Source organism: Zeugodacus cucurbitae, chromosome 5 (genome assembly GCF_028554725.1).
Source record: "Zeugodacus cucurbitae isolate PBARC_wt_2022May chromosome 5, idZeuCucr1.2, whole genome shotgun sequence".
Classification (NCBI taxonomy): Eukaryota; Metazoa; Arthropoda; class Insecta; order Diptera; family Tephritidae; genus Zeugodacus; species Zeugodacus cucurbitae.
In genome coordinates, this window is record NC_071670.1 from 12,056,669 (window position 1) to 12,078,056 (window position 21,388).

Here is a 21,388-nt window from a genome sequence, read left to right on the forward strand (position 1 = left end):
CTTCATTTTATCATACACATTGAGGATTCTAAAAGCTTAAACTATGTCTCCATAACAGTCTTTTCATGCTTTTTGGCTTTCAAAACTTCTTCAGCTTTAGATAATAATAACTGAATACAGCGCTGAATACTAAAGCAATTTAATTGCTGTTCAAGATATGGACTCATTTCGTAATTCATCAATGGCGTATATGCTTTGTCAGAGACTAAAATTTGTATCTTATCTTATTCAGCATAATTGAACGCTAGCTGAATAAAGCGCTGAATGCTAAAGCGGCCAAAAGACCTGGTCTACAGTTTCAGATTTAGGTTTCTATCGGAATTTATCAATGGCTTACAAGCTTTATCAAGAGCCAAGGACTCTATTTTCTATATATATTTCAATTTGAGCCACTTCCGGCATAGGTAGATAACTCTCGTCATTTCAATTTAAACGTTGCCTCTATGTTGTATCGTCGTAGAGCTATCGGACTATTTAGCATAACTGCAGACTTGGTCTCAACTAACCCTGTCTAAAAACTCAAACTCAGCCAATTTTAAGTTATTATTTTTCAAGATATTTTACCTAACTTTTCTTGGGTGTTTTCGGTGTGCCTCTTCATTTTATCATACACATTGAGGATTCTAAAAGCTTAAACTATGTCTCCATAACAGTCTTTTCATGCTTTTTGGCTTTCAAAACTTCTTCAGCTTTAGATAATAATAACTGAATACAGCGCTGAATACTAAAGCAATTTAACAGTTTGGTGTGCTGTTCAAGATATGGACTCATTTCGTGATTCATCAATGGCGTAAATGCTTTGTCAGAGACTAAAATTAGTATCTTATCTTATTCAGCATAATTGAACGCTAGCTGAATAAAGCGCTGAATGCTAAAACGGCCAAAAGACCTGGTCTACAGTTTCAGATTTAGGTTTCTATCGGAATTTATCAATGGCTTACAAGCTTTATCAAGAGCCAAGGACTCTATTTTCTATATATATTTCAATTTGAGCCACTTCCGGCATAGGTAGATATCTCTCGTCATTTCAATTTAAACGTTGCCTCTATGTTGTATCGTCGTAGAGCTATTGGACTATTTAGCATAACTGCAGACTCATTATACACTTCGAACATTTTTTTTTTTCAAATATTTGGTGTCCTTATTTTTTTAACCACTTGTTGGACTTTTTGATCCTTTATCAATATTTTCGAGTACAATTCAAAGAACTGGCGTGATTTATAAGCTTAAGTCGAATTCTTGTGACAATTCGATTTCGATTTTGTATATGTCCAAGTAGCAACCTCTTTCCAAAAGGCAAAGGTTCCTTATGCTGAAATTAACTGTTCGAAGTACCCTAGCAGATCTATTTCTTCTACTGCCGGACGCCTTGTGAAACTTGTGAACCTTTTAGTATTAGAAAGAAACTCATGATGAAGTATAATAGAGGGCGCCCTGTGAAATTATATTTTATTAGATTTGATAAGACGAGTTATGCGTCATTATTTTCATATACACAATTTGGCATATTATAATGTGATCTCAGCCTCATCAGCCTCAGTTTTCAACAAAATTTCTAAAAAAATGTATATCCACTCCACCTTTAATCGACTCAAATCACGTAAAACTTCCATAAATACAACCAAATATAAATTATTTGTTTCGAAGCATGCAGAAGGTCCAACAGAGTAGCAAATTATACAGCCACACACCGCCAACTCTTCAACACTTTCGCATACAAATTACCGCTAATTGTGTACATCATTCCGCCAGCAACATGGCTCATACTAGCTCAATTACAAATTGTTATACTTGAAGCAAACTTTCAAAAACTTAAATATGCAATATTGGACAACAGGGCAGCTATTAAGCGGAATACGTGACGCTCAAAGCAATTAAACTTGCGCTGCCAAGTGTAAAAATGCTTATAATTTACAAAACTTACAAAAGTACTAAAAAAAAAAAAAAATATGCAGACAGTAATATGCTTGAGAACGAGAGCGTTCTGAACTCTGAAGGACATATCAAATGTTTGTCTTACAACAATAATAACGACGAACAAGACGACAGCAGCAAGTCAACGCCGTCCATAACCACAACAAGTTGACCAACTCTAAAGAGACAGATCTTACGGACTGTGAGTCAAGTCATACAACTTCGACAATACATACATACGAATAGCAATAACGATTATGTTGTCTCAAGGACTTGTGTGTTCACTTTCGCACGCTTGCTGCGTTAATTAACACTTAGAGAGACTTTAAACTTTATATAATCTTTATATATATATACACATATATTAAGGAAAGACTTCTCTTCTTCTATCACTTTTATTGCTTACTTTTTAGATTACCACGAGTACTTCAACTACCGTTAGTCACTGATTGTGTGCTGCATAGTTTAATGAGTAGTGTGAGCGCATACTTTAACAGAAGTTGAAGTGCGCACAGCTTGTGTACACACACTCCAACAACAATTCCTACTATATGCCAACAGATTTTTAAGCAGCCGCAGTGGTTGCGCTGACACAGCTAGTTTGTCGAGTCAAGTCAAGTCCACTCCCAGCCGGCTTGGCATTAAAAATATAATAGTTGAGCGCACACACTGGCATTTATATATATTTTTATACATATGAAACCAGTGTGGCAACCCTTCTTGCTGCTCTATTGTCGTTAGCTTCATTTACTCAACAAATAAAACATTTGGTTCATTTATACATATACATATGTATATATATAAAGTGGTACAAATCTGTGTGTGCTACTTTGTGTAAGTAACTCATCAACGCTTATCTACTCTTGTTTGCTTGACAGCAGCAGTTGGCTTTAGAATGCTGACAGTTGACCTCTCATGCACCGTGTGCAAGGCTGTTGCTCGAATTCTTTAACCAAAACTTATATCCTTAAGTATTTTTGATGTATATGAACTGTCTATAATTCGCCAAAGATTGGAGAGTGGCGAATCGAACAAACAACTGGTATAAAAGACACAAGTTGTAATAATAAAAAAGTATAGATTAGAAAGAGGTTTTAAATATATAAATTGTATTTAATATGACAAAAATTTATTGAAAGATTTGCGAGTTGAACAAGCAACTGGTATAGACCAAACCGACTTTCATAATGAAAAAGCAACATGCGAGTAAGAGATATTGAATATATAAATTGTCTTAAATTTTCCAAAATTGACTGGTATAGTATATAAAAACAGACTCGTATAATGAAAAATTAATGGAATAGTAAGAGATATCGAATGGAACTGGTATAATGAAAAAGGAGTAGTAAGGAGTTGTGAAAATTTAAAGATAAATTCACACACTTATTTTAATTTTATTCATGTTTCAACTGAATAATATTTTTAAGAATTAAGAGATATTATTAAACCATCCCTTTACCCAAGTGTTTGAGTAATGACTACTAAACTCTAAAAAAAATCTGAAATAAAATTCATTACTAGCCTTTCCGAGAATATAATATTTGTTTAGTGGAAACATCATTCCTAATATGCACCTCCAGTGGAAAATGTTCTCGTCATATTCAGCACTTATTCAGCTCATGATAATGATAGCTGAATAAAGGGCTGAATGCCAGATTTTAATTGATTACTTCATAAAACTTGCAAAAAAGTCAGAGGAGGGGATAGTAAGCCGAGAGAAAGAATGTGCGGACAAAATATTTATATATTCACTCTTACGAGACACCATTAAATAATGTTATATCTTCTTCTTATTGACAAAATCTATTCAAATTTTTAATAGTTAATCAGAGGACTTTTTCTTTTTGTGGAGTATCATACAAACATCTTATAACTGAGGCAATTCTGAATACTAATAGTGGAAGAAAAGGCTCTAACTTACTAAACTCAAACTCACAGAACTATAGGGGTTAATATGAGATAAATTCTGCAAGTTCATCGACCACTACTTCTAAATTTTAATAAGAAGCATATTCTCAGCACTCAAGAGTTAAGGATTAGGGTTTCAAAACTTTTTTATCGTTTAGATTCTTATGAAGCAGAACATTTTATTGGTTACTTAAAATATTTTTTTATAGGAAATAAAAATTGTTAGACAAAGCCCTTAAAGTCTCAGGGGACCGAAAATTTTAATAACAGATTATTACAGACTAGTCTTAAAAATGTACGAATGATTGTTCTTAAGCTGTTTATCCCCGAACTGATAACCGAGACTAGTTTGTTGTCATCTTGTAAGTTCAAACTGTTCAATTACCAAAACCTTCCTTGACGAGTGTCAAATCAAACAAACAATACAAATTGATTCGATGGACGAAATTAAATATGAATGTCCATTTCATAGTTTTTTGTGAGAAAAATAATTATCTTAAAGATGCATAAATTATCTTCGAAGGTTTGTTAAATAACTTTAGTGATTAAATAGGAGCTTTTCGGTGAAATTTAATTAGGCAGCAAAACATATTTGGTAACTCAATGACTGTTCCAGATAACACGTCGCTAATTTGACGCTAGCTTAACAATAAATGTAAGTAAAGCATTTTGCAGAGCGACTTAGAAGAAATCCACGTTCTCATATTTATTTATTTTTAATAAAAATTGTTTTCTCAAATTTTTTATTCACAAATTTATTCAACCCAACCCACTGTACTTTATAAAGACCGACTTTCGTAAGCATTAGTGCTTATTCGCTTGCCATTAAAGCCAAGTACAATGCGATAGCAGAGTTGATGGCACGAGCACACAAGAATAAACCTGGAAAAAATCACAACTATGAAAGTAACAGCAACAACAATAGCTGTAATGACTACTATTCATATAAGCCATTGAAGCGTATACTCTACTACTACTAGTGCCAGAGACACTTCAGCAACACTTGACGCTTCCGTTTGGACCCTCATTATCGCACACAATGTCTAACCCATGCACACTTCTTACTCTTCTCTGTATCTCCAACACTTTATACTAACTATATTGTGTGTGTGCACCTTAGTTATGCATACCGGGAATTCATCTTCATTTCCCTTATCATCAACAGAGCAACAACAACACCAACGACAAAAATCTAAGCAACAGCTAAAACACATTTTTTCACACATTTATCTCCGTACTACTTTTCCATTGTCATGCACAGGTTCATTCATATTTCTAACAATCGAGAGCGAAGACTCAACGTTCCTGCATCATCACAGTCACCATCATCATCATGCAGTGCTGCAGCGACAGCGTCAACAGCAGCAGCAGCAACAACAACAGCGTACTCTGGCCTCAACAAAACGTGGCGGTAATGTGGAAAATATTTATCACACTTCACCCGAACAAATGCATCTGGACAATGCCACAGCATATGCCCCTCAAACCGGCGATGCCGCGACGGCATCATTATCTGGCACGACTGCTTATGCTTCCGCTGCCGCCGCCAATGCCATGCTCGAGGGCATTGTACCGTTGAGCGATGAGAATAATGGCGACGGTGGCGTCGACACGGGCGTTGTAGATTTCAGCTATGGTGATGAACTACTCGGCGGCGATGGCATCACTTCGGCACAGTTGGCGCTGTCGGCGGACACGCAGGAAGTGCGACAACGCACCATTGAGAATATCTGGGATATAACGGTGTCATTGAACATACTCTACAAGGAGAATTGGACGAAGTAAGTGGAAGCATGAAGATTTATGATTTGTATTAGTGAGTGTGCATGCTATGCGGTAGTTGCAATGATATGCATTTGATTTACGCTACTTTAATTAATAGTGGTGTATGGTGGGGACAGTAATGAATTGACAAAATTTATAAAATAATGTAAGAGTTTGTATTATTTGTAGAGATATGAATATTTTAGCGAATACTTTTAGATAGAAAAATTACAAGAAATACTATTTTTCATTCATTTTAATTTTTTTAATTCCACAAAATTTAAAAAATTTGATTTTTAAAAACACTTAACACTTCATTTTTTTTTTTGAAGTTAACTAATTATTCACTAAATTCCATTTTTCCCAAGAATATAATATATTTTATATTAATCACACATATGTAGTTCTTATATTCATTGGTTTAACCAATAATAAATAATTAAAAAAAATATATAAAAAACAAGTAAGGCAACCGAACATTATATACTCTCGCAATTTATTGAATATTTATTTTTATTTTATTTTATTTTTATTAAGATATCTCACAATTTGACCCATATCATCGGCGAAAATCCTCATATATGTAAGTAACTCCTGAACCGATTTCACTCATTTTCACCACCAATATACATTATATAAGGTACATAAGAGTTGGGGGAAGTTATGACCCGATTTTAACCATTTTTGATACAGAGACACACTATTAGAAGAAAAAGATTTCTTCTGAACTAATTATGATCTCAGATATCTTGATATTTTCGGTGAAAAATTACATTTATGCACTTAGTTCTTCATGTTCGATATCCGGGGCCTTGAAAAGTTATAGTCCGATTTCGACAATTTTTTCACAAGTGATGCCACAGATCATATAAAAGATTTGTGTAAAGTTTTATTCCCCGATCTTCATTGGTTCCTTATGTATATCTTATAAACTGAACGAATCAGATGGAATTAAAAATTGAGTTATATGGGAAGTAGGCGTGCTTGTAAACCGATTTCGCCCATATTTATCCGAGCTATCAGGTTGTCAAGAAAATATTATGTACTGAATTTCATTCGAATCGGTCGAGTAGTTCCTGAGATATGGTTTTTGACCCATTAGTGGGCGATGCCACGTCCATTTTCCATTTGGTAAAAAAATCTGAGTGCAGCTTTCTTCTGATGTTTCTTCTGTAAAATTTAGTGTTTCTGATGTTTTTCGTTAGTGAGTTAACACACTTTTAGTAATTTTCAACCTAACCTTTGTATGGGAGGTCGGCGTGGTTATTATCCGATTTCAACTATTTTCATGGCGTATGGCGGGGCACGTAAGAGAACCGACTGCAGAAAGTTTGGTTTGTATAGCTTCATTGGTTTGCGAGATATATACAAAAAACATATTTGGTGGCGTGGTCACCTCCACTTCCCCAAAAAAAATTACATCCAAATATGCACCTTCCTAGTGCGATCCTTTGTGCCAAATTTTACTTGATTAGCTTTATTTATGGCACTTTATATATGTTCGGTTTTCGCCGTTTTGTGGGCGTGGCATTTTCAATACCAACCGTCTCATGGTGCCAAGGACTATGTGTACCAAGTCAATCTTGCTTGCACAGACGGACGGACAGACGGGCATCTGAATTTCAAATCTACCCACCCTGGTCACCCTGATCACTTTGGTATATATAACCCCATATCTAACTCGTTTAGTTTTGGGTGTTACAAACAACCGTTATGTGAACAAAACTATAATACTATCTTTAGCAACTTTGTTGCGAGTGTATAAAAATGGGTTTAGTTGTTTTAATAAGTTTTTTAACAATTTTTCCATTTACTTAATTTAAATTTTTTAACGTTTGTTTTAACGTTAATTTGCATTTAAATATATTTTTTATATAAAATAAAAAAATAAAAATATTTGTCGTACTTTTAAGTGACAAATTTTTAATTTTTTTGTTATTATTATTATTTTTGAATAAATTTTATAATTTCTTCTCTTCTGGATATATTTATTTTTTTTGTATAAAATAAAAAAATAAAATTAATTTTTCCAATTATTAAATGATATTTTTTTAATTTTTTTTAAATAAATTTTATAATCTCTCTTAATTTTATAATTTTAAATAAATTTTATATTTTTTACAAAAATAGTGATTTGCTGCAAGAAAATCAAATTTTATTTTAACTTTGGAGATACAAGAATCCAAATACACATATTAAGAATTTTGTTTTAGTTACTTACTATCAATTAAAAATACATTGAATATTATGGAGAAATATTTCAACTTATATTTTAATTTATTTTTAAATATTTTTATTCTTTTATACTTCTTTTTTTTACTTTTAAGATTCTTACGACTAAATTTAGATTACTATTAAACTTTATTTATTTCCAGCAGTAATTTGATTTCCTTGTTTAGTTCTTTTTTGTCAATTATTTTATTTTATTTATTTTTTTTTGTAGTTTTGTTTGTTGATGTCTTTTTCATTTTTGACTTTTTCTCTAAATAAAAAACTTATATGGAACTGTTGTTTTAGCTATTAAAATCTATTAAATGTGCGTTTAATATTATAGACAAATATTTCGAATGAATTTCTATTAATTTTTTTTATATTTTTTTCATTTATCTTAATTTTTTCAAAATTAGTATCATTATGAAATTTTTGAATTTGTTGAATAAATTTATATATATTAAAGAATATTAATTTATTGTTATTTATAATTATAATATTTTTACATAACACATAATTAGAATATTATTGAAAAATATTTCGACTAAATGTATATACATTTTTGGTTTCCATTTTTTTAATAATTTATTTTTAATTAATTTTTTTAAGTTTTAGAATTGTTTTTTATTTTATTTTTTTTTTTAATTTTTGTATTTTTTATTTTTTATTTGCATAATTTTACATTTTTTATACCAATTTGAATTATTTTTTTAATTTTGTCCTCTACAAAATTGGTATGTGTGTTTGTTGCTGCCTGACAGTGCGTATGAGTAACAATTTGCAGAAAATTAATTCTTTATTCATTGTATGTTCTAAGAAACGATATTTCGAAGCTTTATTCAATAACACATTTAAAAATAATCAAAGTTAATTTCGCGCTTATTATCTTTGATCTTTCGTTGAAGTTTTAAGTGAGCCAGCATATTTTTTTTACAATCGGAAATTAAATGGCATATTGTGAGCACAAGAAACACTTTCATTTCTTAATCACTTGCTTAGTCTCCTAAAAGTATGCAACATTTGAAGAACTTGTCAAAATACTAATTTTTTTGATTTTAAATATAAATAACTTGAACTGTACTAATTGAAACGAATGTCGATATATTCAAAGATATCATTTATATAATATTGAATATTTTATTGAACACATTTTTTTAAGAATTTTTAAAATTCAAATCATTGCACTAAAAACTAAAAAATCTTTTAAAATTCAATACATAAATTACATTTTCCCAATGCATTAATAACTCACTTCCTGCTATATTCCAATTGCCTCTAATTACTTCCACACTCTTTCTTTGCACCAATTCCCCAACATCCGCTTTAGGCTAGCCGCTTTGGAAATTGCCAAATTTCAAGACCAATTAATCAAGAGACTGAATGAGGATGCGCTACTGCAATTATCACATGAAATGGATGGCGGCGGCATCGCTGCTGGCGGCGGAAATGGTGCGGCAATGGCCGGTAATAGTCCAGCTACGGAAGCTGTACTGCTACACACACACGGCGGTCCATACGGTCATGGTCATGGGCCACACGAATGGAATTTCGCCAAAGCATTTCTCTACTCGCTCACCGTACTGACGACAATTGGTAAGTTTTTGTTCACTTTTTTACTGACACTTTAATTTAGCGGCATTGGTAAGGAGATTTATATGCTTGGAGTTAATTACTTTTTGAAAGGAATACTAGGTATGGAAGGTATGGATATCAAGAGCTGTTAGTTGAAAACAATTAGGGAGTCCTGTGGGTTATTAAGAAGCTGTATACCTAGTTTTAAAGCTGTTCTTTTTGTATAAAGCTTCATACTCAGCCTCTATCTGTCTAGGACCCACTTATCGAGTTTAGAGTTCGTGTCTTCAAGTGGGATTATTACAATAAGAGATCTATATTCAAAGAAGATCCGATTTGTTGAGTCCTTTTATTGACTTAAAGAGTGTAAGATTTGTATCAAAGATCGATAACTCCTTTATTATGAAACTGGCTGGTTTATCTTGAATTTGAAGTACTTGAGTTCAAATCTTTGTTTTATGAAGGTGTTTTAACTTAATACTATCATAATTTGGAAAGACATTCGGGCTTAAGTAACTAGAACGGACACGGATTATTATCTACTAAAAATGGTTTGCAGAATATTTTCTGCCGATACAACAACAACAACTATAGGGTTTTGAGTTTACTCCAGTCATAAACCTTCGAGAAAAAATAAATTATGCGAATTGAAATAGAGAACAGACTCGACCCTTGGAAATCTTCATATAAGAGTTTTCTTACAGAATTTCTACGTCAATTCCATTCCGTAATTCCTATCCCACCTGCAAGAATATGGCTTTAATCAGTAATATATGCATAGAAATGAGCTCTGTAAGGCACCAAAGCTACTTCTACATTCTATAAATATATAGATAAAATGCACATATTCTTACAAATATATTTGAAAGCATGTGAATGACATTTCCACACCCACAAACGCAGCATGAGGTATCGTAAATTTTCATTTATGCCAATGACAATAATGGCCAATAATGGAATACAGTTAGAGTAAAGTAAAAATAGAATGGAATATATGAAGCTATATATGTATATGTTCAGCATAAGCACATATTGTTTTAACACACACATACGTAAATTTCATACAAGAGACACACACAAAATGCCACTTAATACTCTCACTCCACCCACCACATACCGAAGACATTTGTGTGGAAAGCAATAAAGACAACAATTGTGTGGGAGATGCCCCCGATAAAAGGACATACGCAACCAACAATAAAGAATAAGAAACACAGGCCTCGGATGAGAAACCCCCCTTTTGATGACGACCACGGCAAACGTATAAAGGACTATGATTTGAGGGCATGCACCTGGAATGTCCGGACTCTTAATTGGGAAGGTGCCTCTGCCCAGCTGGTTGATGTCCTCATACAACTAAAGGCTGACATCACCGCCGTCCAAGAAGTGCGATGGACGGGACAAGGACGGAAGAAGGTGGGTCCTTGTGACATCTTCTACAGCGGCCATATAAAGGAGCGCAAATTCGGTGTTGGATTTGTGGTGGGAGAGAGACTACGTCGCCGAGTCCTGGCATTCACCCCGGTGGATGAACGTCTTGCCACAATCCGCATCAAAGCGAGGTTCTTCAACATATCGCTGATTTGCGCCCACGCCCCAACGGAAGAGAAGGACGATGCGACCAAAGATGCTTTCTATGAGCGCCTAGAACGCATCTATGAGCGCTGCCCCCGCCACGATGTCAAAATCGTGCTTGGCGATTTTAACGCCAGGGTGGGTAAAGAAGGTGTCTTTGGAACAACAGTCGGAAAATTCAGCCTCCATGACGAAACATCGCCAAACGGCCTGAGGCTGATCGACTTCGCTGGGGCCCGAAATATGGTTGTCTGTAGTACCAGATTCCAGCATAAAAAAATTCATCAAGCAACGTGGCTGTCCCCTGATCGAAACACGCGCAATCAAATCGATCACGTTGTGATAGACGGAAGACATGTCTCCAGTGTTTTAGACGTGCGTACGCTCCGAGGACCAAACATTGACTCGGACCATTATCTAGTAGCAGCAAAGATACGCACTCGCCTCTGTGCAGCAAAGAACGCCCGTCAACAAACACAAGGAAGGTTCGACGTCGAAAAGCTGCAATCACAACCGACAGCCGAACGATTTTCTACTCGACTTGCACTCCTGCTCTCGGAGAGCACTCATCAGCATCTCGATATAAGGGAGCTGTGGAACGGCATCTCAAACTCATTGCATACCGCTGCAGCCGAAACAATTGGTCTCCGGCAACGCCAAAAAACCAGTTGGTACGATGAGAATTGTCGTTCCGCAGTGGAGAGAAAACAGACTGCCTACCTCGCAACGTTGCGATCGACCACAACACGTTCGGGGTGGGATAGATATCGAGAACTGAAGAGGGAAGCGAGACGCATTTGCAGACGTAAAAAGAAAGAGGCCGAAATGCGTGAGTATGAAAAGCTTGAAAAGCTGGCCGACATGGGTAATGCTCGAAAATTTTATGAAAAGATGAGGCGATTAACAGAAGGTTTCAAGACCGGAGCATTATCATGTAGGGACCGAGAAGGTAATCTGGTAACGGATGTCCAGAGCACACTGGGATTATGGAGGGAACACTTCTCCGACCTGCTCAATGGCAGTGAAAGTACAACACCAGGAGATGGCGAACCCGATTCCCCAATCGATGACGATGGAATAGATGTTCCATTACCCGACCATGAAGAAATTCTAATAGCAATTACCCGCTTGAAGAACAACAAAGCGGCGGGGGCCGATGGATTACCGGCCGAGCTATTCAAATACGGCGGCGAAGAACTGATAAGGTGCATGCATCAGCTTCTTTGTAGAATATGGTCGGAAGAAAGCATGCCTGACGATTGGAATCTTAGTGTGCTCTGCCCAATCCATAAGAAGGGAGACCCCACAATCTGCGCCAACTACCGTGGTATAAGTCTCCTCAATATCGCATATAAGGTTTTGTCGAGCGTATTGTGTGAAAGACTAAAGCCCACCGTCAACGAACTGATTGGACCTTATCAGTGTGGCTTTAGACCTGGAAAATCTACAATGGACCAGATATTCACCATGCGCCAAATCTTGGAAAAGACCCGAGAGAGAAGAATCGATACCCACCATCTTTTTATCGATTTTAAAGCTGCCTTCGATAGCACGAAAAGGAGCTGCCTTTATGCCGCGATGTCTGAATTTGGTATCCCTGCAAAACTAATACGGCTATGTAAGCTGACGTTGAGCAACACCAAAAGCTCCGTCAGGATCGGGAAGGACCTCTCCGAGCCGTTCGATACCAAACGAGGCTTCAGACAGGGTGACTCACTATCGTGCGACTTCTTCAATCTATTGCTGGAAAAAATAATACGAGCTGCAGAACTGAATAGAGAGGGTACAATCTTCTACAAGAGTGTACAGCTCCTGGCGTATGCCGATGATATTGATATCATCGGAAGCAACAACCGCGCCGTTTGTTCTGCGTTTTCCAGACTAGATAAAGAAGCGAAGCGTATGGGTCTGGTGGTGAATGAGGACAAGACGAAATATCTCCTGTCATCAAACAAACAGTCAGCGCACTCGCGTCTTGGCTCCCACGTCACTGTTGACAGTCATAACTTTGAAGTTGTAGATAATTTCGTTTATCTGGGAACCAGCATTAACAACACCAACAATGTCAGCCTTGAAATCCAACGCAGAATCACTCTTGCCAACAGGTGCTACTTTGGACTGAGTAGGCAATTGAAAAGTAAAGTCCTCTCTCGACGAACCAAAATCAAACTCTATAAGTCGCTCATTATTCCCGTCCTGATGTATGGCGCTGAAGCGTGGACGATGACAACATCCGATGAGACGACTCTTGGGGTTTTCGAGAGAAAGGTTTTGCGCAAGATTTATGGTCCTCTAAACATTGGCAACGGCGAATACCGCAGACGATGGAACGATGAGCTGTACGATTTATACGACGACATTGACATAGTTCAGCGAATAAAAAAACAGCGGCTACGCTGGCTAGGTCATGTTGTACGGATGGAAGAAAACACTCCAGCTCTGAAAGTATTCGATGCAGTACCCGCTGGAGGAAGCCGCGGAAGAGGACGACCTCCACTCCGGTGGAAAGACCAAGTGCAAAGTGACCTGGCTTCACTTGGTGTTTCCAGTTGGCGCCAAAAAGCAAAAAGGAGGAATGAGTGGCGCGCTCTGGTGGATTCGGCTATAATCGCTTAAAGCGGTTCCTACGCCAAATATATATATATATATCATAATTTGGAAAGACATTCGGGCTTAAGTAACTAGAACGGACACGGATTATTATCTACTAAAAATGGTTTGCAGAATATTTTCTGCCGATACAACAACAACAACTATAGGGTTTTGAGTTTACTCCAGTCATAAACCTTCGAGAAAAAATAAATTATGCGAATTGAAATAGAGAACAGACTCGACCCTTGGAAATCTTCATATAAGAGTTTTCTTACAGAATTTCTACGTCAATTCCATTCCGTAATTCCTATCCCACCTGCAAGAATATGGCTTTAATCAGTAATATATGCATAGAAATGAGCTCTGTAAGGCACCAAAGCTACTTCTACATTCTATAAATATATAGATAAAATGCACATATTCTTACAAATATATTTGAAAGCATGTGAATGACATTTCCACACCCACAAACGCAGCATGAGGTATCGTAAATTTTCATTTATGCCAATGACAATAATGGCCAATAATGGAATACAGTTAGAGTAAAGTAAAAATAGAATGGAATATATGAAGCTATATATGTATATGTTCAGCATAAGCACATATTGTTTTAACACACACATACGTAAATTTCATACAAGAGACACACACAAAATGCCACTTAATACTCTCACTCCACCCACCACATACCGAAGACATTTGTGTGGAAAGCAATAAAGACAACAATTGTGTGGGAGATGCCCCCGATAAAAGGACATACGCAACCAACAATAAAGAATCTTCATAATATATTTGCAAATTGCCAATATCAGCAGAATTTTTCCATTCCTGTTCTGCTGTTTCTTTCAATTTGCAAATTTTCTACACACGCACACGCACTCACTAACGCACATGCATGCAAACACACGCATGCATATAAGAGCACCGTATTGCTTGTTGTAGCTTAACAGCCTCTACATCTGCATAATGTATGCCAGCTTACTTGCAAGGATCGCCCGCAATGTGAGAAAAAAAGTATTTTCAGCAATGCCTTTACACAATGCTTTACTATATTGTATGTGTATGTGTTGTTTTTGTTGTTGTTGCTGACAATACAATATCTACTGTTGTTGCCTGTTAGTTTTATAGCACACTGCTACAATAGCCGCTTACATTTTGGCTGCTTTGTCATTGTTGTTGCAAGTAATTTGCTAATAAATAAAAATGCAAAGCATATGCACAGGCGCAAAGCCAACTGCCATGCCATGGACTTTGTATTTCATGACTTTTGCGTCAAGCTTTGCAGTCATGAAAAAACTCGCTCGTAGCAAAACAACAACAGCACAAGCAATAAACAAATGCAATAGTAAGTAATGCGTATTACGGCAACTACAACAACAACAACTATAAAGTGTGGGTAGTTTGTGAATTGGTTCCATCTCTTTCTTTGTATTTCGTTTTTATTGCGATGAAAATCCAAAGCAATTAAAATTGAACATATGGCAAGAAATTGAAAAGTAGAATACATATTTACAAGCATAAAAAATTAAATTAAATTACAATTTAATTAAAATTAAAATTAAAATTAAAATTAAAATTAAAATTAAAATTAAAATTACAATTACAATTACAATTAAAATTAAAATTAAAATTAAAATTAAAATTAAAATTAAAATTAAAATTAAAATTAAAATTAAAATTAAAATTAAAATTAAAATTAAAATTAAAATTAAAATTAAAATTAAAATTAAAATTAAAATTAAAATTAAAATTAAAATTAAAATTAAAATTAAAATTAAAATTAAAATTAAAATTAAAATTAAAATTAAAATTAAAATTAAAATTAAAATTAAAATTAAAATTAAAATTAAAATTAAAATTAAAATTAAAATTAAAATTAAAATTAAAATTAAAATTAAAATTAAAATTAAAATTAAAATTATTTCAGGCTAGGATACTCCAACAAACAAACTATAAACAATTTTCAAACTTGGTTTGAAAGGAGTTAATTCTTCTATCACTCTTAAAAGAATTTGTCCAAAGTCTAACATTCATATATTTCGCGACGAATGCAATTATTGATGAAACATATGAATATAATAGGTAAATTATTAGAAAATAAAAGGTTATATATGTAGATTAGAAGAATCAATAAACAAAGTTAAGCTGTGAGAGCGACTAGCTTGCAGTCAACCACACAGCAACCACAATTTGGATAGCACTCTATATTGAGTACACTACATGAAGTAGTGTTGTTGTTGTTATTATTATGAAGCACCAAAAAACATTCCACAAACTATTTAAGAATGCTACCGAGTTGATCCTTATCCAGATAACAATCCCGGTCCGTTCCAGTTATGTAGATCCGACTGACTATCTTGGCTGAGTTTATACTTTTCTTCGTCACTCAGTTATACTAGTTTTTAGTCTGGAAATCTACTTCCATGAATAATTAACTCTGATAGGATCCATTATACACTTCTATAGAATTAAGTATAGAATCTTTATAAAATTGAAACTACAAAACCTGATTCGTTCCTTTAGACCTTACCTAACCGAGTCTGTTGGAACTCATTCAGGCTGCTTTTAAAGTAAATAACAGCAGTTGGAAGAGAAGAGATAGCAAATCACTCTTATACATATATTTTGCATGAAAATAATATTCGGGTCATTTGGACTATCTGTCGAAGATATCTTTAAGAAACCTGCTATTTTTTTTTTTTTGTTTTGCTATCTATGCGATTGTTGCCTCTGCAATTTTCGCCATGTTGCGACTACACCATCGTTAAGTTTTACATTCACAGATTATTACTCTCGAACTTAATTACAAATAACAAATTGGTCAGGAATTAGTAAATCAGTATTGCAGATGTATAATCGGCAAAATATTCTGAGGAGTAGTCATTTCCATATCTATTTCATGTTTTCTTATGAAGTGTGGTTAGTTATTTACGCGCTTCATTATATCACGGGTACTCTAAATAGTATACTGTCGAAACTGTAGTTAGTACGTAGGATTCTAAAGAGCGGATAATATTGTCGATTTTCTTTGTTTCATGACTCCATCTTTGTCGGACTTTCATTTCTTTAAAATACTAGATCTTCTTCTTAGAGCAACTTCAACACGTCTGAAGTGTTTCAAGTCATAAGTATGCCGAATAGGTTTCTTAATGGTGGTTCTTCATGAGATCTTTATTCTTTATAAATCCTGTACTTATATACTTTATCTTCATAAGCTTTCTTCTGACAAACCCACTTCTCATATCCTGCTTGATTGCTAAATTTCGCATTCGCTTCCACTTCCTGTCAATAAAAAAAGTATACATACAGTCTTTATCTCGAGCCATTAGCATTTTTCGCATATTTTGTTTTTTTTTTATTGTCGTCTCCAATAAAACCGTCACTTCCAGAGCATTAAAGAGCCATAAAAAATGGCAATAATCGAAGTGAAAGTTCAAATATGTGCATATATGTAAACAAGCTCCGTTAGTACACATAAAAGAAATAATAAAAACAAAAGAGTTTTTCATCTACATACTTAATTTTACACTCGCTGTCGAAATTCAATCAGTCAATATTGTAAATTTTTACTGTTATTGCTGTAATTTAAAACAACACAATTGACATATCCAACATCGCTTATCAAACCTTCAAACGCCGTTTTTGTGCCATTTCATGAATATCTTATTGTTTTATTACTTACACGCAAGGAAATGGAGTAATAAATGAGGGTAATGAAAAAATACTTTACATGAGATAAACGTTCAATTTGGCAAAACAGCGAGCCATTTATTACATTCACGCATGATATTCGGCAAAAGTGAACCATTGACACGCCCACAATATGCCGTTAATCGAAAAATTTTAAATATAAATTAACAGCTCGACCGAGTTGAACGAAACTTTGTATGTTCCGCCTACTTCACATATAACACAACAAAAGCAGATTATCAAATATGAAAGCTTAGGGGTCAAACTAGGTATCAAGGGGGTTCAAACGAGGGGTCAAGAGAGGCTAAGCTACCGTACTCACGATAGTCGGTTCTACGTAACTGTAACGGATCCGGATTCTTATCCAGCCAAGGATTGTCAAATCAAATAATTTCTGAGTGAAGTCAGCCTTGGCAGATTAAATAAAATTTCAGAAAAAGTATCTCATAAACGTTCCAGGAAAGAATTAAACTATACTCATGCATAATCATGATCCCACTTGGATAGCTATAAATCCTGATACTTTTGATGCCAACTGTCGATCAATACGACCCTCGCATATCTTATCCTATCCACGAACCTATGACACTCCTTGGAACACTCAACGATAATCATCAACAAGAGGAAGGAGAGGGTTGTCCGTTAAGACAGAACAAGTTAGAATTTCATTAAACTAAGGTTAGGAAGCTGAGCCTTCAGTTTGAGCTCACAACGGACTCCACTTGAACGCGTGAAAACGGTACTATCTACATATGTATATAATAAGAAGAAACTTAAGTATCAACAAAGAAAACTCTTGGAACCTTTCACAAATTTCTTTACTCAACCAATATCAATGCTAGTCAGTTCGCTAGATTCGATGAAGGTATGCATATAAAGAGGCCTTGACACTGTCTGGCGAAAGCTGACTCTTTTTCTCTTGATAATTCCACCCCGCCTTGCTCCATACAGCTTTGGCAGCTTAGGCTTGACATAGACTTTCTTACTTTGACAGAGCAATTCGAAGGATATCTTACGCTCCACTCCGGGCCATTGAACTTATCATTATTTATTTAATTTTGCCCAAAAAACTCTCATCAAACACCATATACTAATTTCTTTCTTCCTGCTTGCATCTCCACTTAGGTTATGGTAACATAGCGCCACGCACTACACTCGGCCGTTTGGTAACGCTGGTTTACGCTATTTTCGGCATACCACTGACACTCGTTTATCTCTCCAGCACCGGTGGCATTTTGGCAAAAGTGGCACGTGAAGTATTCTCCAAAGCGTTATGCTGTTGTCTCTGCTCGAATTGCGGCTATTGTTGTTACGATGAAAAGCGTATGGCTGAAAAGGAGCGTCGCATGAAGCGTAAACGCCAACAAGAGGAATTGCGTAAACAGCAGGCTGCCTTGCAGGAACCCTACTATGTGCACGACTCATATGCCGCAGCGGAGAAACAATCAAATCTGGGTGGTGGCACACAAATGTTACCGCCCGACATCGATTCGTTGAGTGCGAGTGAATCACGTGGCTCCATGCATGGGCTGAGCATATTGGCACCAATTTTGTTGTGCCTTTCAATGATGGTCATTTACATATTAATTGGTGCAGTCGTACTCTACCGACTGGAAGACTGGCCCATACTGGATGGCATCTATTTTTGTTTCATGAGTTTGTCAACAATCGGTTTTGGTGATATGCTACCGGGTTTACGACGTGAGTCCACAACGACCACATGGTTTTGTTCGATCTACATTATGTCTGGCATGGCGCTCACAGCGATGTGTTTCAATGTTATACACGAAGAGATTGTGCATCGCATCAAAATCGTGGTGGAATTCAAGAAAGCTGGCAATATGCTGGATACGATGGGTGAGGAGCAAGGCTACTATATGCCGCCTTGACAATTTGAGAAGGGCACAAGTTTGTACAAACGCAATCCCACCGAAGAGACGTTGGTGTCAGGTAATTCTTCATAATTCTAAAGAACAAAACATTATTGTATTCACCTTCAACTCACACTCTTTCTCTATCTTTTACGTAGGCACACCAACTTCACTCGCTTACGGCGCTCAACTCGATACAGATCTAAGTCAAATGCATTCGCTAAAGGACTATGTCAATCATGAGCTTGTACCCATACTCACCATGGACCCGAACAGCTCGTCAACCAACTCAACACATCTCCTAAAAGGCACAACTGCGAATACAATGCCTTTAAACAGCATGACACCCTACACAAGCGCCGCAACCACGGCTACAACGCCGCCAAGCATGCTACCAGCTAGTGTCGGTCTTTCGACCATGAACGCACCCATTTTGGATAATCCCACATTGTCGTCGCAATCCTGCTTGGATACAACAATCAGCGTGAGTGCGTCACAGGCGGTCATGAGTGTTTACACTTTGAGTGAGGAACCCGAAATGGAGGCTTAAAAAGATTGCGTGTAAGTGTAGTGACGATTTGAGGACCAAGAATATTTGCGGGCATAAAATATTTAGATTAGTCTAGAACTACAGTTTCTAGGATTGTAAATAGCAAATTTAAATAGTTTGCGTTAGGACTAGTAATTTTTCTTTTTTTGTTCAGAGAGTTTAGATAATCCCCAATTTGCGTAAAAATTTCCGAAGCTCTTTTTATAAACTATATCGGGTTCTTTACATCCGACTTTTTCTGAATTTCGCTTAATACTAAAACTGCTTTATAGCAGTTCTTAGCCAAGAGTGCAGATTCCGGTTCGTAAAAGCTTTATAAAGCACGCTAAACCACATTCGGGGAGCGACACAGAGATACGGTTTTAACAAATCAGCTGTTTCGAAGGTTCCCACGACAGTCGGTTATACGTAACCGGAACGGACCCGGATTTTATACGACCAAAGACTTTCAAATCGACTGCATTCCTCAACAAGAAATAAAATTCTGAAGCCTTTTATCACCATTGTGAACGGAGAAAAATTAATGAAACCACTTAGATTCGGTTTCAAGTTTAAGTAAAGGCTGCTGCGTCATTTCTGCAAGGTTTAAGAGAGGACTAATGTGAGGGAAGAACTTTTATTCGATCAAAATTCTGACTGGCAACAAAAGGTTTTGTTCACTAGATGCCACGCGAAAGTTTCTTATAACTTTAAACAGTTTTCGTAGTCGACTTTAAACATGCAGAACCCACTGTTGGTCAAAAAATATCATAGCAAACGCCACAAATGCAGCAGAAGCTCGGCCAAACAACTAGCAATAGGTGTATGTTGCTATGATTACAGCACTTGAGCGGGCTTAATACCAGGTTCATTATGGTTATTTATATTCGGCCAAGATTCGGATTCTTTAAAGCCTTCAAAAGACACAAGTATGTTTAGGAATATATTTCAAAGTAATTTCTGTTACTAACTTGTAAACTTGATTTTGTACATTATTTACTAATTTTAAATCAAAACTTGGCAACACTGAATCTACAAATTAATTCAAATGTAAATAATTAATATTTCTTTACAAAAAAAAAAGTCGGATGTTGGTTTTTCTTTAAATTATTTCACAAATATAGAACGCTGAATTCGAATATTACTCGTAATATAAATTTTAAAAAGAAATAGCTCATTAAAGTATAAAAGTAAAAGGATATCACTAGTCGAGACAATTATAATATTTTTTAGCAATGCATAGATGTTAAATAAATAAGATATTTAAAACCAGAAACAATAAAAAATAATATGAAATAATATTATATAAAATAAATAAACTAACATTATATATGTATGTGTATGTAGTCATAAAGTACTGTATATAAAAAATCAATTGACTTCTTAGCTGTCACAATGAACTTCAATAAATAGTATTAGTTTAACAACTGCATAATTATATGTATGAATATTGTGTGTGGTTCCGCATAAAACAAAAATTAACAAATTAATGTTACGAATTTTTGTACGATACTTGGAAAATATATAAATCACATATTTTGTAGTGAAACTATAATTAACTTTAAAGGCGGTAAAAATAATAAATTAACAAACATACTAAACTACTTTCGCATATTCATAGATTCTAAATCTTTTGTACATGTCAATAATATGTAAGTCATTAACTGTACTTTTAGCGCTAAATTGCATAAATAATTAAAATAAAAAAATATCATGTAGATATAAATAAAATAACAAAGACATTTGAAATGTTAGTGAAAGT

At 35.2% G+C, this 21,388-nt stretch overlaps 1 protein-coding gene across 2 annotated transcripts in view; it reads left to right on the top strand.

Annotated features, from left to right (window-relative positions):
- The window catches only part of LOC105219249 (uncharacterized), a 705,022-nt gene extending 685,626 nt beyond the window's left edge, over nucleotides 1–19,396 (top strand). For both annotated transcript variants that reach the window (XM_054231964.1, XM_054231965.1), the window contains 4 exons: nucleotides 5,084–5,603; nucleotides 9,125–9,390; nucleotides 18,352–19,176; nucleotides 19,256–19,396. In XM_054231964.1, the coding sequence (XP_054087939.1) occupies nucleotides 5,084–5,603; nucleotides 9,125–9,390; nucleotides 18,352–19,115 (1,550 nt within the window). In that variant the 3' untranslated portion in view covers nucleotides 19,116–19,176; nucleotides 19,256–19,396. The remainder of the gene's footprint in view (nucleotides 1–5,083; nucleotides 5,604–9,124; nucleotides 9,391–18,351; nucleotides 19,177–19,255) is intronic.
- Nucleotides 19,397–21,388: the final 1,992 nt, after the last annotated feature.